At 40.2% G+C, this 26,909-nt stretch overlaps 1 protein-coding gene across 1 annotated transcript in view; it reads right to left on the minus strand.

Annotated features, from left to right (window-relative positions):
* Positions 1–26,909, minus strand: part of BLVRA (biliverdin reductase A) — a gene marked incomplete at its 5' end in the record, with an annotated part of 91,729 nt that overhangs the window by 64,515 nt on the left and 305 nt on the right. Inside the window, one exon of the mRNA XM_084230571.1 lies at positions 19,229–19,392. Coding sequence (XP_084086697.1) covers positions 19,229–19,392 — 164 coding nt within the window. The remainder of the gene's footprint in view (positions 1–19,228; positions 19,393–26,909) is intronic.

Below are 26,909 nucleotides of genomic sequence, written 5' to 3' on the forward strand. Positions count from 1 at the left end.
TTGTCCAGTATAAATCATATTTTAAGCCACAAAATAATTCTTTAAAAAGTTTAAAACATTCATATCAAGAACCTTTTCCAATCATAGTGATCTAAAATAGAAATTATAAAATAAAATTGAAAAATTTACAAATATGTAGAGATCAAAGAATATGCTACTGAACAACCAGTGAATCAAAGAAGATATTAAAAGAAAGGGGGAAAAAAAGATGACTTGAGAGAAATGAAAAGAGAAATAAAATCTACAAAACTTATGGGATGCAGCACAAACAGCTGTAAAAGGTAAGTTAATAGCAATGCCTACATCAAGAAACAAGAAACAAATCTCAAATAAACCTAACAGTACAGCTCAAGAAACTAAAAAAAAAAGAAAAGCTAAAAAAGAAAAAATGAAGCCAAGAAAACAGTAGAAGGAAGGAAAAAACAAAGATCAGAGTGGAAATAAATGAAATAAACATGAAAATAATAATGGAGGGCCTCCCCTGGTGGCGCAGCCGGTTAAGCGCAGTTCTGTGAAGCTGTCCACAGCCGCTGCAGTGCCGGTTCCATCCAGGCCAGCTAGCGAGGGTCCTACATGGCGTGGCAGACCTCTCCTGCCTTGCCCACTGCTCCCCTCAGCAGTGTATTTCATCAGTCCGTCTGTTCTGTTCCCTGTTCTGACTCTGGTGAATCCTCTCACCCACCCGCACATCTGGCCTGCACCCTGGTTCTTGTATAAAAATAAATAAACCTTTAAAAAAAAAAAAGAATAATGGAAAAGGTAGTAACACTAAGAGCTATTTTTTTTAAAGATAAAATTCACAAAACTTTCACTGACTCACAAAAAAAAAGAGAAACTCAACTCAAATATGCTAAATCAGAAATCAAAGTGATTTCATAATTAATAACACTGAAATACAAGAGTGGACTCACTGATAAACAGGACAAACAGGGAGGCAGGAATGAGACAGATGATGTTTAATGAGTCCAATTTTTCTCTGTAAAGTAAAAGATGATCCAAATGCTAAGAGTGAGAAGGGAATGATGAAGACTGGGCCTGGTTGTTCAGACAATGAGAAAGAAAACTGCCTGGGGTTATATAATGGGACTAGCAGGCAGTGCTGAGCACTCAGATCATGATTTTGAGACACTTGTCAGCTGCAAACAGCATAAAGCTGTGCTACTCACCAAAGACTACCATTCTGAGGTGGACATGTAAGTTTACCATTATGGTTAAAAAGGACAAAAGAAAAAGAAGTCGGAGATATCAGCACAACAGTAGTTGAAAACTGGACCCTAGGATCTAGGCTGGACATGGAAATTGTTGATCAACTGATCAAAAGAAAAAAACAAAGAGATTAGTCATCTTTGGGTCAAAGAACAGGCATGGTAGAAGTAAAAGCACCAAGAAAATAATGCAAGGAAAGTCACAATAAGCAGAGTTAAGTGTCCAAAAAACAACACAAAGTAGGCCCAGCACTTCCCATGCCACTGTGCCCACTCCACCCCTTGTCTGTGAGAGACGTTTCAGGATTAGCTATAGTAGATAAATTTTAACTGAAGCTGGACAGACGCAGATAAGAACTCACAAAGGCTGTTAAGTTAAGGGCCATAAGAATATCTGCTGGTTGGAAAGGAAATGTTTTCAAGATTATATAAATTTTTCTCAAAGCTCTGTAGGGAGAGAAAACATTTGGGGAAGGAGAAACAGTAAAAAAATGAAAGAGGAGGACACCATACTGCAAACAGTGAGAGGCAGTATGAGAAAAGCATTCCTTAAAATGACCTTTTTAAAGAACTCACCTCTGTATTCATCCTGATCTGTTCCTCCAGTGGCTGTGAAGACAAAAGCAGAGGTTCAGGACCCAGGTAGGACCCACTGAAACTCTATGCAGACATTCCCCATGATTTCCTGTCCCACTGGCCCATCTACCACAAATGCCTCAACCAACTTGTGCCCTTCAGGCAGAGTACCCAGGCGACAGACTGATTCTCAGATTGCTGGTAGGTAGCTGACTCCTCTGGAATGCCAAATTAGTAATGTAATGTTTCTCTTACAAAAGACATTTCCAAACTCCAATGTGCATATCCTACACTAGAAGAGTAGCTGTAAATGCGATGGTTCTGGGGCCTCCCTGGTGGTGCAAGGAGTCAAGTCTCAGCACTATGAAGCTATCTGCAGCCACTGCAGTATGAGTATAATCCCAGGCTCAGGAGCTCATCCACAAGTCTCATCCGCTGCTCCCCTCAGCAGTGTATTTCAGTAGATCTGCCTGTTCTGCTCCCCATTCTGTCTCTGGTGAGTCCTCTCATCCCCCGCACCTCTGGCCTATATCCCAGTTTTTGTATGCACAAATAAATAAATCTTTTAAAAAAAAAATTTGATCTATGTAATTCATCACATCAACAAGAGGAAAAATAAAAATCATATCAACAGACATAGAGAGAGCAATTGTTAAGATACAACATCCATTTATGATTAAAAATATCTCAGAAGGTCCTCCCCGCTGGTGCAGCAGTTGAGTGCTGGGTTGCAAAGCTGCCCACAGCCTCTGCAGCGCAGGTTCAATCCCCAGCCACCGGCGAAGGTCCCACAAGGTGTGCAGACCTCTCCTGCCACACCCACTGCTCCACTCAGCAGTGTACTGTGGTCCTTCTGCCTGCTTTGCTCTCCGTTCTGACTCTGGTAAATTCTCTCACCCTTCCATGCTTCTGACTGTACCCAGTGCTTGTATAAATAAATAAATAAATCTTAAAAAAAAAAAATCTCAAAAGATGGGCATAGAAAAACATACCTAAACATAATAAAGGCCATTATGAGAAATTCACAGCTAACATTAAACTTATTTGTATGAAACTTAAAGATTTTCCTATGGCATCAGGTAAGACAAGGATGTTCATTTTTATCACTACTATTCAACCTGGTATTGGAAATCCTAGCTAGAACAATTAGGTCAGAGAAAGGGGGGTAAAAGGAACCCAAATTGGAAAGGAAGTAAAACTATCAATATTTGCAGCATCATGATAATATACATAGAAAATGCTAAAGACCCCACCAAAAAACTATTAGAAATTATGTAGTTAGTGTCTACTAAGTAGCACACTACAAAATCAACATAACAGTTTGTTGCATTCCTATGTTTAAACATAGGACTAAAAGAGAGAGAAATGAAGAATTCCCATTCACTATCACTTCAAAGAATTATAACCCAGAAATAAACTTAACAAAGGAGGTGAAAGACCTGTGTGAAGAAAACTAGAAGACTATAAGACATTGTTGAAAGTAACAGAAGATACAAAGTAGTGGAAAGATATTCCTGCTAGGGCCTCCCTGGTGGTGCAGCGGTTGAGCGCTGGGCTGCAAAGCTGCCCCCAGCTCTGCAGCACTGGTTTGATCCCTGGCCTCCGGTGAGGGTCCCACACATGGCACACAGATCTCTCCTGCTGTGCCCCCTGCTCCCCTCAGCAGTGTATTTCGCAGTCTGTCTGTTCTGCTCCCCACTCTGTCTCTAGTGATCCTCTCACCCCCTGGACCTCTGGCCTGTAGCCCCATTCTTGTATACATAAATAAATAAACCTTAAAAAAAAAAGAAAGAAAATATTAAAACAAAAAAAGAAAGATATTCCTGCTAACAGATTGAGAGAATTAACACTGTTATAATGGTCATCTTACCCAAAGCAATACACAGGTTCAATACAATCCCTATCCAAAGTTTCAACAGCATTCCTAAATTTATGTGGAACCACCAAAGATCCTGAAGAGTCAAAACAGTCCTTGGCCTCCCCTGGTGGCACAGCGGTTGAGCGCTGGGCTGCAAAGCTGCCCGCAGCCTCTGAAGCACCAGTTCAATCCCCGGCCACTAGCGAGGGTCCCACATGGCGTGCAGATCTCTCCTGCCGCCCGCTGCTCCCCTCAGCAGTGTACTTCGGTCCTTCTGCCAGTTCTGCTCCCCACTCTGGCTCTGGTGAATTCTCTCACCCTCCCGCGCTTCTGACTGCACCCAATGCTTGTATAAATAAATAAATAAATCATTAAAAAAAAAAAAAAAGAAATAGAAACTCTTAAAAAAAAAAAAAGAGTCAAAACAGTCCTGATAAAAAGAACTGAGTTATCAACCTTAGAGACTTCAAATCACATCACAAAGCTAGAGTATTCAAAAACAGTATGAATAAAAACAGACATACAGAGCAATGGAAAATAACTGAGAGCCCAGAAATAAGCCCACACTGTTTTTGTTTGTTTTTTTGTTTTTTTTAAAGATTTATTTATATAAGCACTGGGGTATAGGCCAGAGGCATGGGAGGGTGACAGAATTCACCAGAGACAGAGCAGGGAGCACAACAGGCAGAAGGACCGAAATACACTGCTGAGGGGAGCAGCGGGCGTGACAGGAGAGGTCTGCCACGCCATATGGGATTCTCGCCAGCTAGGATCGAACCCGTGCTGCAGAGGCTCTGGACAGCTTCACAGTGCTGCGCTCAACCCGCTGTACCATGAGGGAGGCCCAAGCCCACACTGTTTAATCTACAACAAAGGAACCAAGAGTATACAATGGAGAAAGAAAAGTCTCTTCCCTGTAAGGTGCTAAGAAAACTGAATGGCCACATGCAAAAGGAAAGAACTAGACGGCTCACTAACACTATAGACAAACATTAACTCATAATGGACCAACTACTTGAACATAAAACCAGAAACTATAAAATACATTAAAAAAAAAAAACCACAGGCAAAACACTTGGAAATATTAGCTTCAGACTTATCTTTGGGGACTGGATTCCAACTGTGATGGACACAAAAACAATAATAAACAAATAGGAATAAATTAAACTAAAAAGTTTCGGCAGAGCAAAAGAAGCTATCGCTGAACAAAACAACACCCACTGAATGGGAGAAAGTATTTGCATGTCATATACTTGATGAAGGGCTACTAGCCAACATCTACAAAGAACTCATACAACTCAAGAAGGAAAAAAAGAAGAAGAAAACACATTAAATTAAAAAATGTGTGGAAGAGCTAAACAGACACCTCTTCAAAAAAGGCATATAGATGGTCAATAGGCCAAGAAAAAAATGCTCATCATCATTTACCACCAGGGAAGTGCAAATCAAAATCACAATGAGATACCATCTCACACCTATGAGAATAGCCCATACCAAAAAGACCAACAATCACAACCGTTGGTGAGGGTGTGAAATAAAAGGAACCCCCGCACACTGTTGCATTGGAATATAGATGGTCCTGTTCCTACAGGAAACAGGAGAGAGGTTCCTCAAAATATTAAAAATAGATTTAACATATGATCTAGCAATTTCACTCCTATGTATCTCAAAGAATGTAACAAAAGTAATTAAAGGGATATACCTAGTCCTACGTTCATTACAGCACTATTTATAACAGTCAAGTTATGAAATAACCTAAATGTCCAAGGACAGATGAGTGGATTAAGAAGATGGGGTGTATATACACAATGAAATACCATCAGCTATAAAAAAAATGAAGTCTTGTCTTTTAAAACAATATGGATGGAACTGGAGGGTATTATGCTAAGCAAAATAAGTCAGAAGGAGAAAGACAAATAATGAATAAATTCAAAATTATGTGGCATATAGAGAAACAAAATGAAGGGCCAGACAAAACCAAACCAAAAATAAATCCTAGAAACATGGCTGCAGAATTGAGGCTACCAGAAGGGGCCTGGGGAGGTAGGCATGAACAAAGTAGGGAGGGAGCAGAATGGCCTATGGTGAGGAACTACGGGTTCTGGCAGTGGATGCTGAAGGGTATCATGATCTGAAGAGGTGTGAAACCAAACATCTAGATCATACACAGTGTTGTAAACCAATGTTACCTTAAAAAGTTTTAAAATAAAGAACTCTTCAACCAGCTACCAGAACCATTAGTATTAAGAAGGAGGAAGGAGGGAGCAAAGAGGCAAGCAGGAGTCAGAGAAATGAGGAAAGAAGAAAAATATAGGGAAACAGGAGGGAGAAGGAAAAGAAATACAGAACTAGTACAAATAACAGTAGTTCCAAACTTTAATGTACTCCTAGGATTGCTTGTCAAAGATATGTATTTGTAGGTCTGCTCCCAGAGATTCTGATTCTGGAAGGAAAGGGAGACTAAGAATCTGCATTGTCAACAGGCGTCATGAGATTGGGTACAAATGGTGAGTCACACTTGGAAAAAACTTGAATTGATGTTAGAACAGAGAGGCCCATAAGAATGAACTTTCACATTCAGTCCTGAGAGCTGTTACAATTGCTACTTTATTCTAACACCTGGGCAGAGTGAAAGAATAACTATAGAGAAAGGAGGAAGGGTGGCTCTCCAGCCCTCCCAGCAAGGTGGGCTGTCCAGAAAGTCAGTATGAATGACTGTTCCAAGCATCAGGAGAGAAAGGAGGTTCCTCCATGACCTTGGAAGGGAACATTGTGGCAGCCCCCATGGTTGGACACTACCCTGTATTTGATCTTATTCTGTTTCAAAACAATGGAAGGGTTTCTCTGTGTTACCTCAAGTTAAAAAAAAAAAAAACTGAAACTACTTTGACTGGATTAACACAGAATTTGTGCTAGTCATGTCAGAACAAAGAAAGAACTATGCCGCAATCAGGAAAAAAAAAAATAAAGTAGGTGGGGGGGTTTCCCTGGTGGCGCAAGGGGTAAGCACAGCACTGTGAAGCTGTCCATAGCCTCTGTGGCTCGAGCTCCATCCCTGGCCAAGGAGCTACCCACAGGGCGCAGCAGACCCCTCCTGTCTGCAGGAGTGTATTTCAGTAGATCTGCCTGTTGTGCTCCTCACTCTGGTGAATCCTCTCACCCTGCCGCACCTCTGGCTTACACCCTAGTTCTTGTATGCATAAATTAAAAAATGGAAGGATTAAGCATAGTGATGCCAACCTTGAATAATAAGTGAAATATTACCCATTAAAAAAAGTCTTGACTTTCGAGTGTCCTAAGAACACCTGGGATGATTACCTCATGCCATGTGTTTAAAAAAACATGTTTTCAGTAATTCTCCTCCTTTTTCTCTTCTATTCCTCCTTTCAACTTTGGGGGTGGGGTGGGGCTTACAAGACCCAGACCTGTCAATACACATGCTGTCTTTCATGTTTCCTGGAAAATTGAAAAGGGAACTTCATAGAAGTCAAATCCTAAAGAGCAGAGAATGACAAAGTAGGTAAGCTTTCTCAGATCTCAGGAGTCAGTGTAAGTATGACATGTTCTTTTTCATAAAATATTTCAGGAGATAACAAAGACACTGATAACAAAACCATGGGAAAAGCCATAACTAAATGAAGGATGAATGACAGAAAAGCCTGGCCTGAAGAGGCTCCTGGGAGAGCATGGCCTGGATGCTCTCCCCGTGCACAAACCCTCACCAACCCCCCCAACAAACACTCTGCTTAGTTACACTTTAAATAACTTTAATTGGAGGGGCGGAGCAACATGGCCGCGAGGAGACACTGCGAGCAAGATCTCCCATTAAAAAAAGTTAATAGGGAGGGAAAGCGGCAGGTCCCAGTGAGAACTGGGACACGGAAGATAAACGGACGACTCCAGCAAACTACCCAAAGAAGAAAGTCGCCATAACAGAGGACTAGAAGGGAGGAAAGCGCAGAACCCTGCTCCCCTCACCCACCCACAGAGTCGGCACTCTCTGACCAGCAGAGAGGAGGAAAACAACAAACTAAAACGACCAACAAGAACAAACTACGCAGCAAGCGGGACTGTGAGTGGAAAGGAACTATTGCAGCCACCACACCCCGAGAAAGGGAGCTATGGAGAACCCTGCAGGATTCGCCGCACAGGTGAGCGAACGGCTCCCGGCACCATTAGAGAAGAACAAAGACTCTGGAGGAGACCTGCACACAGCCCCGGGCCGGCCGAACAGGGACATTTCTTCAGTAAAGTCTTCCTGAAACCAGCAGAAAGCTCCCTCAGAAGCCAGAGATGGCTCCTGGAGGAGCCAGAGGGGAGCGGAGAAGATCACCCAAGAGGCCCGCCAGTCCGAGCAACACAGTGTCCCAATGCATACGACAAATTAGAAAACAGACAGTAGGGAGTAGAAGAACCACACGCAACCTAGCAACTCCTCAGGAAAAAAGCACTCCACAAAAAGAAAACCAACCCTCAGATTGCAACGACAGTAATTTGGAAGAACTTCTGAGCCTTCCAGAAAGAGAATTTAAAATTGCCATGATTAAAAAAATGACAGAACTCATAAAGGAAAACAATGATCAGAAGAATGAAATTGAGTCCCTAAAGAGGGAATTAAAAGAAATGTAGGAGATCAAAGAATTAATGGAGGAACTAAAGAATTCTGGGAAAAGCAAGGAAAGCAGAATAGATGAAATGGAAGAATGAATAAGTACTCTTGAAGACACAGAAATAAAAAGAACCAAAACAGAAAAGGAAAGAGAAGTACGAAGGAAAAAGAACGAAGAAAGACTTCGGGAACTATCTGACTCCATGAGGAAAGGAAATATAAGAGTTACAGGAATTCCAGAAGGAGAGGAGAGAGATGTAGGAACAGAAAAACATTCCATGAGATAATTGAAGAGAACTTCCCAAACACGAAGAAGGAGCTGAAATTAATATACAAGAAGCAAGAAGAACACCAAACTTCCACGATGAAAGGAAAAATACAGCAAGACACATAATAGTAAAGCTCCCAAGAATCCAGGACAAGGAAAAAATAATGAAGCTGACAAGAGGGAAGAAACAGATAACATTCAAAGGAAAACCAATCAGGCTGATATCAGACTTCTCTGAAGAAACACTACGGGCAAGGAGAGAGTGGAGGGACATAGTCAACAGACTCCAAGAAAACAGATGCCAACCAAGAATACTCTATCCCGCAAAGCTCTCCTTCCTCTATGAAGAAAGAATAAGGACCTACCCAGACAAAGAGAAACTCTGGAATTTCATTACGACTAAACCCCCACTCCAAAAAATACTACAAGGAATCCTAAAGCCAGAACCTCAGAGGGACGAATAACAACGAAAGAAGACCAAAAAAAAAAAAAAAAGTTATTAAAAGAATAAATAAAATCAAAGGAAAGACAAACACAATGGCAAATACAAATGCTAACATATCAATATTAACTCTAAATGTAAATGGACTAAACTCTTCAATAAAAAGAACAGAGTTGTAGCCTGGATTAAGAAACAAAACCCAACCTTTTGCTGTCTCCAGGAAACATATTTAGCTACAAATGATAAAAATAGGCTCAAAGTTAAAGGATGGAAACATTCCTACAAGCAAATGGACCGAAAAAGAAAGCAGGAACAGCTATACTTATATCAGATAAAACAGACTTCAAACTCAAAAAAATAAAAAGAGACCCCAATGGTCACTACATCATGATCAAGGGGACAATACTTCAAGAAGTAATAACACTCATTAACATATACTCACCAAACGAAGGAGCACCAAAATATATCAGACAACTGTTGTCCTCTCTGAAAACAGACATCACAGAAAACACATATGTAGTGGGAGACATCAAAACACCACTATCAACAATGGATAGATCAACAAGACAAAAAATAAGTAAAGAAACCAAAGCTCTAAATAAGGACCTAGAGCATTTGGGCTTAACAGACATCTATAGAACATTAAACCCCCAAAAAACAGAGTACATATTTTTCTCAAGCGCACATGGATCATTCTCCAGGATCGATCACATACTGGGGCACAAGACAAACATCAATAGATACACCAAGATTGAAATCATATCAACCATCTTTTCTGACCATGAAGGCATCAAACTAGAAATAAACCATAAAAAGAAGGCAAGGAACTATCATACCTCATGGAGATTAAAAACCACACTCCTGTAAGACCACTGGACTAATGAGGAGATCAAAGAAGAAATTAAAAAATTCTTTGAATTGAACGACAAGGAGGACACCAATATCCTAAATGTATGGGATGCAGCAAAAGCAGTAATAAGAGGGAAATATATAGCAATGGAAGCTCACATCAAGAAACAAGAAAGAACTCAAAGAAACAACCTAATCTCGAAGCTCAAAGATCTAGAAAAAGAACAACAAAAAAACCCCAAAACCAGTAGAAGAAAAGAAATAATAAAAAACAAAGAAGAAATAAATGAAATTGAAACTAAACAAACAATCCAAAAGATCAATGAAACCAAGAGCTGGTTCTTTGAAAAAATAAATAAAATAGACAAACCCCTAGCCAGGCTCACAAAGGAAAAAAGGGAGAAAGCACAAATAAACAGGATCACAAATGAAAGAGGAGAAATCACAACGGACACAGCAGAAATCAAAAGAATAATCAGTAACTACTATGAACAGTTATATGGAAACAAGTTCAACAATCTAGAGGAGATGGACAAATTCCTAAAACTCTACAGTCACCCAAAGCTAGATAAAGAAGAAATAGAACACCTAAACAGACCAATTACAATTAATGAAATTGAAATGGTAATCAAAAACCTCCCCAAAAACAAAAGCCCAGGACCTGATGGATTTACAAATGAATTCTACCAAACATTCAGAGACGAATTAGTGCCTATCCTTCACAAACTCTTCCAAAAAATTGAGAAGGAAGGGACAATACCAAACATGTTCTATGAAGCCAACATTACACTAATACCAAAACCAAACAAGGACAACACAAAAAAGGAAAACTACAGGCCAATCTCCCTAATGAACCCTGATGCAAAAACCCTCCATAAAATTTTAGCTATCAGAATCCAACAATGTGTCCATAAGATAATTCACCATGACCAAGTAGGATTCATTCCAGGGACACAAGGATGGTTCAACATCCGAAAATCAATCAACGTTATCCAACACATCAACAAAAAGAAATATAAAAACAATATGATAATATCAATAGATGCTGAGAAAGCTTTCGACACAGTGCAACACCCATTCATGATAAAAGCCCTTGAAATTCTTGGGATACAAGGAACATACCTCAACATCATAAAGGCCATCTATGACAAGCCAACAGCCAGTATCATTCTCAATGGTGAATAGCTGAAAGCAATTCCATTAAGATCTGGAACAAGAAAAGGATGTCCACTCTCACCACTGCTCTTCAATATAATACTGGAAGTCCTAGCCAGAGCAATAAGACAAGAGAAAGACATCCAAGGAATCCAAATAGGAAAAGAAGAAGTCAAACTATCACTATTTGCAGACGATATGATAATATACATAGAGAACCCCAAAAGCTCCACAGAAAAACTAATTCAACTCATCAATCAGTTCAGTAAAGTGGCAGGATACAAAATCAACACGCAAAAGTCAGTAGCCTTCCTATACACAAACAATAAATCTGAAGAAGAAGAAACCAAAAAAACCATCCCTTTTATTATTGAAACAAAAAAAATCAAATATTTGGGAATAAATCTAACAAAAGAGGCAAAGGACCTATACAAAGAAAATTATAAAACACTGTTAAAAGAAATAGAAGAAGACACAAAGGAATGGAAAGACATCCCCTGCTCATGGATTGGAAGAATAAACATTATTAAAATGGCCATCCTACCAAAAGCAATCTACAGATTCAATGCTATTCCAATCAAAATTTCAATGTCATTCTTCAAAGAAATAGAACAATTATTGATGAAATTCATATGGAATCACCAAAAACCCCGAATAGCCAAAGCTCTCCTGAAAAAAAAAGAAGGGAATGGAGGCATCACACTCCCACACTTCAAACTCTACTACAAAGCCATAATCATCAAAACTGCATGGTAGTGGAACAAGAACAGACACACAGACCAATGGAATTGAATAGAAAATCCAGAAATAAACCCATAGATTTATGGTCAACTAATCTTTGACAAAGGAGCAAAGACTATGCATTGGAGCAAAGAAAGTTTGTTCAATAAATGGTGCTGGGAAAATTGGGTCACTACATGCAAAAGAATGAAGCTTGACCACTACCTCACACCATACACAAAAATCAACTCAAAATGGATTAAAGAACTAGACATAAGACCTGAAACCATAAAATATATAGAAGGAAATATAGGCGAAACACTACGTGATTTGCACATCAAAGACATCTTTACAGACACATCACCCAAAGTAGTGATAGTGAAGGCAAAGATAAACAGCTGGGACTACATCAAATTAAAGAGCTTCTGTATGTACAGCAAAAGAGACAATAACAAAAACAAAGAGAAACCCCACCAACTGGGAGAACATTTTTGCACACAACACTAATGATAAAGGGCTGATCACAAAAATCTGCAAAGAGCTGATGAGACTCAACAACAACAAAGAAAATAATCCAGTCAAAAAATGGGCAGAAGAGCTAAAAAGAAACTTCTCTGAAGAGGAAATGCAAATGGCCAACAGGCATATGAAAAAATGTTCAACATCACTTGTCATCAGGGAAATGCAAATCAAAACTACCATGAGATACCATCTTACACCAGTGAGAATGGCACATATTAAAAAAACTAGCAACAACAAATGTTGGTGAGGGTGTGGAGAAAAAGGAACTCTTCTGCACTGTTGGTGGGAGTGCAAACTGGTCCAACCACTATGGAGAGCTGTGTGGAGATTTCTGGACCTACTAAACATAGAGCTTCCATATGATCCAGCAATTCCACTCCTAGGTATTTACCCAAAGGACACAGAAACATCAATTCCAAAGAACACCTGCACCCCTATGTTTATAGCAGCACTATTTACAATAGCTAAGCTTTGGAAACAGCCCAGATGCCCAAAAATAGATGACTGGATCAAGAAGATGTGGTACATATATACCATGGAATATTACTCAGCATTCAAAAAAGATAAACACATGTAATTTGCAGCAACATGGATGGCGCTGGAAGGGATCATGCTCAGCGAAATAAGCCAAAAAGAAAAAGAAAAATACTGGATGGTCTCACTCATAGCAGGAATCTAGAAAACTTAAATAAGGGACCAGAAAAATGAATAACTATAAGAAAGCGAAAATCAAAATCAACAAAAAACTATGAACCAGAGACACTTTTTGGGGGGTGAGAGGCGGGAGGGGAGAGATTGGGGTCAGAATGGGGGGGTTGCAATTGTATGGGGAATATAAAAATAAAATTTATTATTTAAAATAAGTAAATAACTTTAATTTACTTCTCCCTTGTAGTTTATATGAATAGATAAGTCATATAACAAAATGCACAAATATATAAGTCACAAACAAAAGGCCAGTAACAGCTGTAAATCTACTTGGTTCAGCTATTTATATACATTAACCCTAATCTTTGAAACCAGGGCAAAAAATCTTTTACTAATTCCATATTATAACAAGGTTCAGGGAAGGTGAAAAGAACTTGGCTTCATAGTCAAGGCATTATGGTTCTGCACTGTAATTTCAAGAATTTCTGTTTTAGAACCAAATCCCAGATTGTCCTAGAGATTTTCCCAGGTCCTGTCTTTTATTCATGCAGACATCTTTTAAATAAGTAGGAGACCTAGCATTTGGTTCTGCTTCAATCATGGACTAGTCACATAGCTATGGTCAGACAGATTCCTCATCTGCAGGCTAAACAGCTGGACTTCATCTCTAAGGTCGGTACCAGCTCTAAAACACCCTCTAATTCCCAGAAAAGGAAGTTTAGGAGACGAAAATCAGAGCAATGCTCAACCTCAGTCAGGATCACAGCATCAAGTCATAATTTCACCAAGATATTTTATCAGATGTACAGAGATCAAAATGTTTGTCACAGTGTGTTGGTCAAAGTGTGGGAAAGAACACACTCTCTGACATTGGCCATGGACTACAGGTGGACATCATCAGGGCAGAATAGCAATATCTATTAAAATTCCAAATGCAAACAATATCTGACCTAGCAACTCTACTGCTTCCTATTTCTGTCTCCAGTTCCCAAAACATATTCCAGAGAAATTATTAAATTGCACTGAGTTCTCTGTCCTTGTAAATATATTACTGCTGCTTGCCTTCTCTTTCTGATGGAACTTTCAGGGACATTATCCTACAGAAACAGTCTACAAATGCTAATTTTTAATTTCACTGTTTTCTTACAGAATCTCAGGAAAGCAAAAGATATGAAGAGATGAACATGTATGAAAAAGAGTCCTCCCTAGAAATCCTACCATATTAAACATCATCAGCACATTACCTAGGATGTACTGCACTGCCATTAATAAAGCACATTCAACTGGGGTATCCTGGGCAGATTCTTCCCCTTCCCATTGTCAACTCCCCATATGATACAATGGCACTATTGGAAGAGGTAGCAATGCCAGGCCAGGTAAGAACTGGCTCCACATTTTCATACTCTGCCTATGCAGCACACATCTCTCTCTTCCGTCCTCTCCACTATTCTGCCAACACCAAGTAAAGTTTGAACAGACCCAGGGACAACTTTATCCTATATTTTAATATATTCTAAAAGATCTAAGACCTATTTATGTTTGTTTAATTCAAGGATTTAGTATTCAAATGGTCAAACAGTAAAAGAATTTATCACCATGTTTAGAAAGACTTACATAGTTTTTTTCTGTTAGATTTTTAACTATTTTCTTTATTTGAACTTTTATATTTTAATCAATCTAAATTATATTTTGGTATATAGCATGAGATAAGATTCTAACTATACTTCTCCCCAGTTATTTTCACATTGCTTACTGAATATTTTATTTTCTCCCAATGACTCAAACTTAAATTTTTATAGATATGGTTAATCTTATTTTCATTTTTTCTGTTGAGCTATTGATTTCTCTTCCCATACCTAAACTATAGATGATCGTGGTTTTCCAATATGTTTTGTTATCTGGTAGTTCCAGTTCTTTCATTAATTTGTTCAGTATTCTTATCTATCCTTCCTTGTTCAAACTTCCAGATTAATTTTAAAATATATCTTTGTCAAGTTTAAAAAAAGTCACACTACGACTGTGCCCTACAAAAATTAAATTACGTTGAATTAATAATCCTTCTCATCAAGAAATATATCATATGCCTCTCCAGAAGCAATCACTTAAAATATAAAAGTTACTATCTCAGTTACTTCCATAATCACTGCATAATGACAAATAACAGGTCAGGCTGTAGTGATTCACTAGAAGTCAAAAGGAAAAAGTCAACACATTTACATAAATAATCTATTTAAAGCCATTTAAGGTAGGTCTCTCTTTCCTCCATACTTGCTGCAGCAGTTCTACTAAACAGTATTGAATAGTTTAAGCCTTCATTTGCTTTGACACCAAAATATGATGTGCACAGGTGCGCACACACAACCTGTTTCTCAGGGGATAAAGAGCCTGTGATTCAAGAGATCAGTATTCTAGACCTAGCTAGGGCACTATTAGCCTTGAAACCAAGGCCAGGGCACAGGGTTTCTTAGTGCCTTGGTTTCTGCACCTTGAAAAAGAGAGAGGGCAGATGAATTTAGACAAAATTAGGTGACTCTTATGCTCTTTTTCAGTGATGACAAGCTATAAATTCAACACACTTCCAATTATTTTTTGTTCTCTTTTGGGTTAGCTTTCTTAGCATTTGGGCTGGGTAACTGAAAGTTATTACCTTCTCTTCTCCTTTTAGGAACAGATAGAGTGAACTAAAACAAGGTTCAGGTTATCAAAGCCAATGTAGCTGCTGCCATCAGGTCCCCAGGCACAAAAGTGCTGAACTGGTAAGCATTCCTTGTTACTCTCCCCAAATATAAGCCACTTTCTTCCCCACTCCAATTTTTCTAGCCCTTCCCACCCCCTAAAGTCCTTCCTATCTCTTCCTTATTGCTATTTCAAAACAATCTACCTTTTATTGAAAGTGATCAGGATATTATAGGAGAGATAGGAGTTAAGAGGAATCAAATTACTCTTATCAAAGAATAAATGTCTAGTATATTTAAACTTGCAAGGGTATATCCATGCTTTGAAAGAGAAGCTAATCAACTCAAATAACTTCAGAACAATATGTAATTCAATTTCAAAAGTGGGCTGAGATCATGACATTCTGTAGCTCATACGAGTTGTTAGGCACTCAGAGGGTTGTTGATCACTCAGAGGGTCCAGATCATAACCTTGATCCCCTGTTGCTCTCTGGCCAAGTGCTACAGGAAAACATGAACTGCTGGAACATCTGAGCACAGCACAACTCACAAGTATGTGTGCATACGTGTGGGGAGGCAAAGGAATACAAATCTTCCATACAAACAAAATATGTAGTTATAACTTTTGTTTTTAAACAAAAGTTAGGTCAAAAGTTTAGTAGGTCAATCAAGATTTTTAAAAGCAAGATTTCACAATGCACTGCTGTGACCCTAATATTAATTACATAAATCATTTTATTCTCTACATTGAGAGTGTCAGGTTCTTTCACTGTTTTGTACCTGGTTTGTTTTCCTATACAATTTTTTAATAACTTTACTGAGATGTAATTGATTTATCCCCAACCTGCTCTTCCCACTGGGCTGCCTCTCTGGCAGTGGCTAAATCTGGAGGGCAGCCCTCCTTCAGTGCTCCAACACAGTCCCTTCCATACTGCGGAACCACAGTCCCTTCTTAGTAGCTTCAGCAAAGAGTGGGTATGACATCCTCAGGATGACCATCCCTGGGTGCCTTACCATTACTGGTTACACAAATTTTTACACAAAAATTCCTTTCATTTTGTGCTTATTTCTGTTGCAGTCCTAACTGATATTCTTCCCCACCAAATCTCACTGTAATCAAGGGTACAGCCAGTACGAAACAGCTTGCTTAGCTTAAATTATACCTCTCTTTCAAACTCAGTTTCTCTCCCACATACAGATTGGAATATGAACCTCTTTAGAGCACATCAACAATAATTTAGTGATTTCCATTAATCCAGTAGTCTCAACCTACATTTCTAATTGTCCTAATGGAAGAAGGAGGTGTATACCAATAGTGCTGTTGAACATCCTAAAGTGAGCACAACAGCCTCCCACAAGAAGCCGCTATTTAGTCCCAAATATCAATAATGCCAAGGTTGAGAGACTCTGGGGATTACTCATCACACAGAATGACCCTCCTTCACTCTGAAATATTCTCTCAGATGCCTATAATCATTGTTCCAAATTCAGGCCATTGGCAAAGTATGGGAAAGGATTGGGAGAGGGTGCCATTCTCAGATGGGGCCAGGGGCTGACCTAAATTCAAAGGTAAAGATATAAGCAACCCTTCACCAGAGATTTTTCTTCCCCAAAGTTGGCTATTTTGGGATCTATCAAGAAAAATAAAACGTCTACATGGAACAAAAGCCTGGAAATACAGATAATGCATCAAAATACTAGCAGTAATTATTATCTGAGTGATGGAATTTTTAATGACTTAGGATTGTTTTTTGCTTATCTATTAAAATATTGATATAAAGATCAGTTAACATTTGTACATTCAATTTCTTTAAAAAGTCATAAATTATGGGCCTCCCTGGGGCACAAAGGATTAAGATGCAACCTATGAAGCTTCCGCTGCTACTGCAGCATAAGTTCCATCCCCGGCCAGGGAGCAACCCACATGGCACAGCAGACCTCTCCTGACTCACTCGCTGCTCCCCTCATCCCCTTAGCAGTGTATTTCAGTAGTCTCTGGTGAATCCTCTCATCCCCCACAACTCTGGCCTGTACCCCAGTTCTTATATGAGTAAATAAATCTTTTTTTAAAAAGTCCTTAATTATGCCATACTCACTAACTTCATCCATCAGACCCAATTCCTCAACTCAATAGTCTATTACACTTGCTGTAATAATGAAATGTATAAAAATTTGTCTTTACAGCTGATTATAGAAAATGTACTGCTTGTTGCAAGGTCATTAACATTTGAGGGAATGAGTGAATGAAGTTACTAGTATGCTTTACTTTCAAATGACAATTATTATGTAACTGACCACATTAACTTCCAGGAGTCAAATGTGAGAGTAGCCACTAGACACAAGCAGCTATTTAAGTTAATTAAATATAGAAGATTTCCATTATCATAGAAAGTTCTACTGGGCAGACTGACACACTTCATATCCCCTCCCATTTTCTCTGCTCCCAATATCTGGTTATGTTTATTTTCCATTTTTTTGCTACTACTCTATGATTTTGTTGTACACGATCTTTTTTTTTTTTCCCAAAGATTTTATTTATTTATTTATACAAGCACTGGGTACAGTCAGAAGCGCGGGAGGATGAGAGAATTCACCAGAGCCAGAGAGGAGGGCAGAACAGGCAGAAGGACCGAAGTACACTTCTGAGGGGAGCAGCGGGCGGCAGGAGAGGTCTGCGCGCCACGTGGGACCCTCGTCGGTGGCCGGGGATCGAACCGGCGCTGCACAGGCTGCGGGCAGCTTCGCAACCCAGCGCTCAACCGCTGCGCCACTGGGGAGGCCCTGTACACTATCTTTTAAAAAAAAAAAATTATTTATTTATACAAGAACTGGGGTACAGGCCAGATGCGCGGGAGGGTGAGAGGATTCACCAGAGACAGAGTGGGGAACAGACCAGGCAGACTGACAAAATACACTGCTGAGGGGAGCAGCAGGCGAGACAGGAGAGGTCTGCCAAGCCATGTGGGACCCTCGCCAGCCGGCCGGTATCAAACTGGCGCTGCAGAGGCTGTGGACAGCTTCACAGCGCGGCGCTCAACCGCCTGCGCCACCAGGGAGGCCCTGTACACTATCTTAATGACTTAGTGGAACAACTCAGGGTATCATTACCCAGAAATACCTCTCAGTGTGTGTGTGTTTATGTCTATATCTCTCTCTCACATTCGTATTGATGGGAGCTCAGAACTGTTTTATAGTGCACTTAACTCCTTTACCCACCCCCCCCAAAAGTCTATTAAATACTATTCCCCAGTTGTCAAAGAGGAAAGGAAAACCAGAATAGGTTCAGTGACTTGCCCAGGACTCACACCCCAGTACCTGCCTGAGCCCCAGCCCCTCCCGCACCCGGTTCCCAGGGCCCACTCTCCGCCGCGCCGGGAAGCCGCAGCACGACTCCGGGCGCCGACGAGCGCTGGCCGGCTAATGCAGCCCTGAAAACGGAACTCGCAAACATTTCAAAAATTAAATGTAGATTTAATTTTTTTTAATGGTCTTTGTTTATTGAAAAAGCCCCCCCACAAAGGAGTGCGCGGCGACGCCGGGCCAGCTCCGTCTCCCGGCCACCGTCACTAGGCCCAGGCGGGGCGGGCGGGCGGCGTCGGGGCGCCGACGGGGCGCGCCCCGGTGTCCCGCGCTTCCAGGGCAAGCTCCGGGCGACGGTTTTATAACAGCCGCGTCCGACCCCGCCGCCCCGCGCCCCTTACCTGACGCCGGACACAAAGCTCCAGCTCAGCGCAGCCTCCGGCCGCCGAGCCGCCGCCTGCACCGCGAGCCCGGCGGAAGCTGGACTCGGATTGGCTGTTCGGCTGGACGCGTGGGAGGGGGGGCGGGGGCAGGAGCTGCGGGGGGCCCGCCGCGCGGCCTTTTTCTGGGACCCGGGAGGTGAAGCCCCGGCGCAGCCGTCACGGGCAGGGACTCCGCAGGATTCACGGTGACTAGGCCTGGCCCGTGGCTGCAGCCGCGCGTGGGCTTGGACGCTCCCGCACGGGACGGGAGCCTCCCTCGGGTGTCTGCACAGGTTGCAATGGCAGCCCCCCTCTAGGATTCTACTCCCCGCGCTCGGAACCTCTGGGGCGGTTCTGGCCTAGTAACTTCCCCCCACCCCTCACCCCGCCCCGCCACTCATTAAACAGGCAGCAAAGCTTTTTGTAGTGGGAGAAATATAAGAGTGAGGCCGGAGGCAGGGGATTAAAGAATTCACCAGAGACGAAGTGGAGAACAGAAAAGGCGGACTTACTGAAGTATGCTGCAAAGCGAAGCAGAGGGGGAGACAGAAAAACAATCCATTGTATAGACCACAAATTGCTTACTCGTTCTTCAATTGACGGTCTGTGCACCAAGAAGGATTTGTGACTCCCTTTTATAACCCGTTTTGGTGGGCTTTATACTGGGGGGAGGAGGGGGTTGGAAGAGCCCCTCTCTGCGGATTATATGCTGGGACATCAGCTTTGGTTGGGCCCTGTTTGGCCACAATTCTGCACAATTCTTGATAGCCCCACCAAGGCCAGGTTTCTATGGCAGCTTTATCAATTCCCCCTTATCTAGTTTGTGTCTCCCAGTGTTACTCAGCTAAGTAAAGTGCATTAGACTAAATTTTAATTTTATTAAATGATACCCTGACACTTTTGTTTTTTTCTGACTTGTGGTAAAATACACATTACAAACAACTATCTTAACCATTTTTAAGTGTACAATTCAGTAGTAGCAAATAGATTTATATTGTGCAACCATCACCAGTTTGCTTCTCCATAAGTCATTTATTCTTGTAAAAATGAAACTGTGCTCATTAAACAGTAACTACCCATCATCTACTATTCTTAACCCCTAGCAAACACCATTTTATAGCTTCTATCTTTAAGATCTGAGTACTCTAAGTTCCTCATGTAAGTGGAATCATGCAGTATTTTTTCTGACATGTTTAATTTAGAATAATGACCTCAAGATTCCACCATGTTGCAATATATTGCAGAGTTTCCTTCCTTTTAAAGGCAGAACAACAATCCATTGTATAGACCACGTTTTGCACATTTTGCTTACTCTTTCTTCAATTGACAGACACTTGAGTTGCTTCCAAGGTTTAGCAATTGTGAATAATGCTGCTATAAGCACAGCTATACAAATATCTTAGAGAAGCTGCTTTTGGTTCTTCGGCACATACCCAGAAGTGGAATTGCTGAATCATATGGTAATTCTAATTTTAATTATCTGGGAACCATCATTCTCTTTTCCATGATAACTATACTATTTCACATTCTCACCAACAATACTAAACAAGGGGTTCCTGTTTCTCCCTGCCCTTGCAAGTATTTGTATTTTATTTTCTTGATAGTTGCCATTAAATAAAGGTGAGGCCGAATCTCATTCTGGTATTGTTGCATGGTGTCAGCAAGTTCTTGTCTCATGCCATGAAAATTGAGGACATGGATGGCGACAAGTGAGTTTAAGAGAGTTTATTCAACAATAGGAAAGTTGAAAGCTCCCTGTAATGACAGGGAGAAGGGACATCAATAGGTACCCCGAAATGCTCATTTCTAGGGTCTTTCATTCTAAATCTAGCTTACTAAGAGGCCTCTATCTGAATACACATGGGATGGGGGTGGAGTTCATAGCTTGCTAAAGATTAACACAGAGGCGCACAGGCAGCTAAAAAAAACACAGCTAGCTCTCTAGAAATTAACACTCACAGCCCAAAATGCAGGGTCATCACCTCCTCCCTCCTGCTCCTCTTCTTATCAAGCATTTTTTTTTTTTTTGGCAGACTCCTGCTCACAGACTTAAGGCCTGTAAATTTCCATTCTTTTATAATTTTTCTTCTGTCACTTTTATTCTTCAAAGGGCCTCTGCCCTGTCTATCTAACCAAAATCTGCTTGGTATTGATTTGCATTTTGGCTAGTGATTGGTGGTTTTAGGCATCTTTGCATGTGCTTATTAGTTATTTGTGTCTTTTCTTTGGAGAAGTATTTATCTAAGTCTTTTGCCTATTTTTGACTGTTTGGCTTTTTGTTGTTGAATTTTAAAAGTGGTAAAAATGGGCATCCTTACCCTAATCCTGATCTTAGAAGAAAGTTTTCAGTCCTTCTCCAGTAATTATGATATTCACTGTGAAATTTTCATGTGTGTCCTTTATTACGTCTTTTATTCCTACTTTGTTGGCACATTATATTGGTCAATTTTTGTACGTTTAACCATTCCACTTGGTAATGGTCTATGAGTTTTTTAATATGCTGCTAAATTCAGTTTCCTAGTATTTGGGTGAATGTTTTTGCATTGTATTCATAAGGGATATTGATCTGTAATTTTTCTTATGACATCTCGTGTTTGGCATCATTATAAAACTGATTTAATAGAATGCATTATAAGGTATTCCTCCTTCATTTTTTTAGACAATTTGAGAAGTGTTGATATTAGTTTTTCTTTAAATATTTCACCATGAAAGTCACCAGTTACAGTGCTTTTTTTGTGGAGAGATTTTGTTATTACTGATTTAATTGCGTTACCAGTTTAGGCCTAATCAGATTTTCTATTTCCTTATAATTTAGTATTGGTAGGTTTTGTGTTTCTAGTAATTTGTTCAATTCATCTACTTTATCTGATTGGTTGACATGCAGTTTTTCATAGTACCCTATTATTATCCTTTCCATTTCTTTATTACCTATATTAATGTCCCTACTTTTACTTCTTCTCTCTCTTTTTTCGTCCATCTAGCTAAAGGTCTGTCAATTTTGCTGATATTTTCAAAGAAACTTTGGTGTCATCAATTTTTTACTCCCTCCACTTTTTTCTGGGAATGACAATTTCTCTTTCGCTTTTGAAAGACTCTTGTCAAATACAAGAATCTTGATTTTGATATTTTTTTTCATTGAGCACTTTGAATACAGTCATTTATGTTTTAAGATGCGAATACGTTCTGAGAAATGCATTGTTAGGCAATTCTGTCATTGTATAAACCTAATAGAGCACAATCACAAATCAAAGTAGTATAGCCACTTATGCACTTAGACCTTAAGATATAACCTATAAGGACATCTACAGTATATTTGACCTGTCATTGACCAAAGCATTGTTATGCTATCTCATTATGATATGTGATGTAGAATGGAAAAAGATTACTCAGAGTCCATGTGCAGAGCAATGAGAAGCCCAGAGGGACTACAACAAGAGGAGTTCAAGGTGCAGCAAAGCTGCACCTTGATTTAAAATCAAACAGAAGATTTTTAAAAAGATCATAGAAGCAAGCAGGCAAACAGGGAATGCATAAATGTGTAATCATCTGGCCCCAGCCAAGGCTGGGAAATCAGGAAGAGAGTCAGGGGAAGCCTCAGTGTTTTTGTTAATCTAAGCATAACATCTATTGCTGTTTTCAGCACATGCTGTTTTCAGCATGTATAGATCCTCATACCAGGACTTTTGCCCTGAGAGGTTCCTTATATCAAACTTTCCCTGTTTGTACTCTGGGTGAAAGGCAAGAATAGTCAAGGCACTGAATAATCCAAGCCCCCACATTAAGCCATATATGTTTGTGTATCTTCCCACTGGTATCTAGTCTCCAAATTTCTAATGAGAAATCTGTTAATAAAATTACTTATATATGACAGTTTACTTCTCTCATGTTCCTTTCAAGCTTTTTTCTTTGTATTTGCATTTTGAATGTTTGATCATGTGTACTGGTGTGGGTCTCATGGGTTCATCTGTCTTGGAGTTCATTAAGCTTCTTGGAAATTTATAGTCATGTGTTTCATCAAATTTGGGAAATTTTCAGTCAGTATGTCTTCAAATATCCTCTCTTCCCCTTTCTATATATTCTCTTTCTAAAACTCCCATGATGGGGCCTACCTAGTGGCGCAGTGGGTTGAGCGCAGCACTGTGAAGCTGTCCGCAGCCTCTGCAGCACTGGTTCAATTCCTGACCAGCCAGGGAGAATCCCACATGGCCGGGCAAACCTCTCCTGTAGCTCCTGCTGCTCTCCTCAGCAGTGTATTTCAGTCCGTCTGCCTGTTCTGCTCCCTGCTCTGTCTCTGGTGAATTCTCTCACTGTCCCATGTCTCTGGCCTGTGCCCCAGCTCTTTTTTTAAAAAAAAAGATTTATTTATTTACTTATTTATACAAGAACCGGGGTACAGGCCAGATTTGTGGGAGGGTGAGAGGATTCACCAGAGACAGGGCGGGGAACAGAACAGGCAGACTGACGAAATACACTGCTGTGGAGAGCAGCAGTTGAGACAGGAGAGGTCTGCCCAGCCATGTGGGACCTTCGCCAGCCAGATGGGATCGAACCTGCGCTGCAGAGGCTGCGGACAGCTTCACAGCGCTGTGCTCAACCACTTGTGACAGCCGGGGAGGCCCTGTACCCCAGCTCTTGTATAACAAAAATATAAATCTTAAAAATAAATAAATAAAACTCCCATGATGAATACATTGTTTGGTTTGATGGTATCCCAAAGGTCCCTTAGCATGTCCATTTTTTTTTCCAGTTTTTCTTTCTGTTCCTCATACTTTTCATTGACTTATCTTCAAATTTACTGATTCTTTCTTCTGCCTACTTAAACCTACCTTTTAGTCCCTCTTAGTAAATTTTTCATATAAGCTATTGTATTTTCAGTTCAAGAATTTCTTTTTAGATTTTCTATCTTGATAGCTCTATATTATTCACGCATATTTTCTTTTTTCTCTTTTTTCTTTCCTTTTTTATTTTAACATTTATCATTTGTTAATTTTTTTAGACTAAATTTGCTTCCCCCCACCACCTCAGATTGATTCCCCATAGAATTTCCTTTCCCAAAGCACCCATGCACCCTACCACAGTCCCCGATGCTCCCCTCTTCCTCCCTCTGATCCCTCTCACTCCTTCCCCCCTGCAGTATGTCTGTGGTTTATAATTGTCTGTTTTTGCTTTGTTGTACTTTGTACTGTTCTTATTTTTTTGTATACTAATGTCTTATTTGGTTTCCCTATATTCCTGTTATAAGTGAAACCATCCAATATTTATCTTTCTCCTTCTGGCTTATTTCACTGAGCATAATTCCTTCTAGCTGCATTCAAGTTGCTGCGAATGGCATGAGTTTATCTTTTTTGATTGCTGAGTAATATTCCATGGTATATATGTACCACATCTTCTTGATCCAGTCATCTATTTTTGGGCATTTGGGTTGTTTCCAGGTTTTACCTATTGTAAATAGTGCTGCAATAAATGTAGGGGTACAGGTGTTCTTTTGAATCATGTTTCTGTGTCCTCTGGGTAGATCTCTAGTAGTGTAATTGCCGGATGGTATGGTAGCTCCATTTTTAGTAGACTGAGGAACCTCCAGAAAGCTTTCCACAGTGCTTGGACCAGTTTGCACTCCCACCAGCAATGTAGCAGATTTCCTTTTTCACCACATCCTCACCAACATTTGTTGTTGCTTGTTTTTTTTTTTAATTATTTTTTATTTTTTTTAAAGATTTATTTATACAAGAACTGGGGTACAGGCCAGATGTCCGGGAGGGTGAGAAGATGCACCAGAGACAAGCAGGGAACAGGCAGAATGACTAAAATACACTGTTGAGGGGAGCAGTGGGCAAGATACGAGAGGTTAGCCCCACCATGTGGGACCCTTGCTAGCTGACCAGGATCAAAACAGCACTGCAGAGGCTGCAAACTTCACAGCACAGTGCTCAGCCACCAGCACCACCAGGGAGGCCCCAGCTTAATTTTTTGATATGTGCCATTGTTACTGGTGTAAGGTGGTGTCTCAGTGTGGTTTTGATTTGCATTTCCCTGATTATAAGGGATGTTGAACATTTTTTCATATTCCTGTTGGCCATTTGCATTTCCTCTTTGGAGAAATGTCTTTTAGGTTCTTCTGCCCATTTCTTGACTGGATTGTTTATTTTGTTTTTGTTGAGTCCTGTGAGTTCTTTGTATATCTTTGTGATCAGTCCCTTATCAGTTGAATGGAGTGCAAAGATTTTTTTCCCAATCAGTGGGGTGTCTCTCTGTTTTGGTTAATGTCTCTTCGGCTGTACAGAAGCTTTTCAGTTTGATGTAATCCTATGTGTTTATCTTTGCCTTCACTATCACTGCTTTGGATGATGAGTCTTTAAAGATATTTCTGAGATGTATGTCTTATAGTGTTTTACCTATATTTTCTTCTATAAATTTTATGGTTTCAGGTCTTATGTCCAGTTCTTTTATCCATTTGAGTTGATTTTTGTGTACAGTGAGAGGTAGTGGTCTAGTTTCATTTTTTTGCATGTGGAGGTCCAGTTTTCCAAGCACCATTTATTGAACAAACTGTTTACATTCCATTGTATATTCTTTCTCAAAGATTAGTTGTTCATATAAGTGTGGCTTTATGTGCTCTCTGTTCAGTTCCATTGGTCTGTGTGTCTTTTTTTGTTCAAATACCAAACTGTTTTAATTATTATGGCTTTGTAGTACAGTTTAAAATTTGGAAGTGTGACACCTCCTTTCTCCTTTGTTTTCATCAGTAGGGCTTTGGCTATTTGGCTATTTGTGGCTTTGGCTATGTGTGTTTTTTTGTGGTTCCATATGAATTTCATTAGTATTTGTTCTATTTCTTTGAAGAATGTCATTGGGATTTTTATTGGAATAGCATTGAATCTGTATATTGCTTTTGGAAAGATGGCTTTTTCAATAATGTCGATTCTTCCAATCCATGAGCAGGGTATTTCTTTCCATTTCTTTGTGTCTTTTTCCATTTCTTTTAACAGTATTTTATAATTTTCTTTGTATAGGTCTTTCACCTCTTTTGTTAGGTTTATTTCCAAGTATTTGATTTTTTTGGTTTCAATTATAAAAGGGATGGTTTTCTTGATTTCTTCTTCTTCTGATTGATTGTGTATAGGAAGGCTAATTTTTGTGTATTGATTTTGTATCCTGCTACTTTACTGAACTGGTTGATTATTTTGAGTAGTTTTTCTGTGGAGTTTTTAGGGTTCTCTATGTATATTATCATATTGTCTGCAAATAGTGATAGTTTTACTTCTTCTTTCCCTATTTGGATTCCTTGTTGTAGGATGATGAGTGTTTTTTTTTTTTTTTTTTTTTTTAATAGAGGCATGCTTTATTTATTTGTTTGCTGGTTTGTTTTTTTGTTTATACATGCACTGGGTACAGTCAGAAGCGCGGGAGGGTGAGAGAATTCACCAGAACCAGAGCAGGGAGCAGAGCAGGCAGAAGGACCGAAGTACACTGCTGAGGGGAGCAGCGGGCGGCAGGAGAGGTCTGCGCGCCATGTGGGACCCTCCTCCGGTGGCCGGGGAGCAGCCGGGGATCGAACCGGCGCCGCAGAGGCCGCGGGCAGCTTCGCAACCCAGCGCTCAACCGCTGCGCCACCGGGTAGGCCCAGGATGATGAGTGTTAATGACGTTTGGCCAAGGACATT

Source organism: Talpa europaea (assembly GCF_964194135.1).
Source record: "Talpa europaea genome assembly, chromosome: 3".
Classification (NCBI taxonomy): domain Eukaryota; kingdom Metazoa; phylum Chordata; class Mammalia; order Eulipotyphla; family Talpidae; genus Talpa; species Talpa europaea.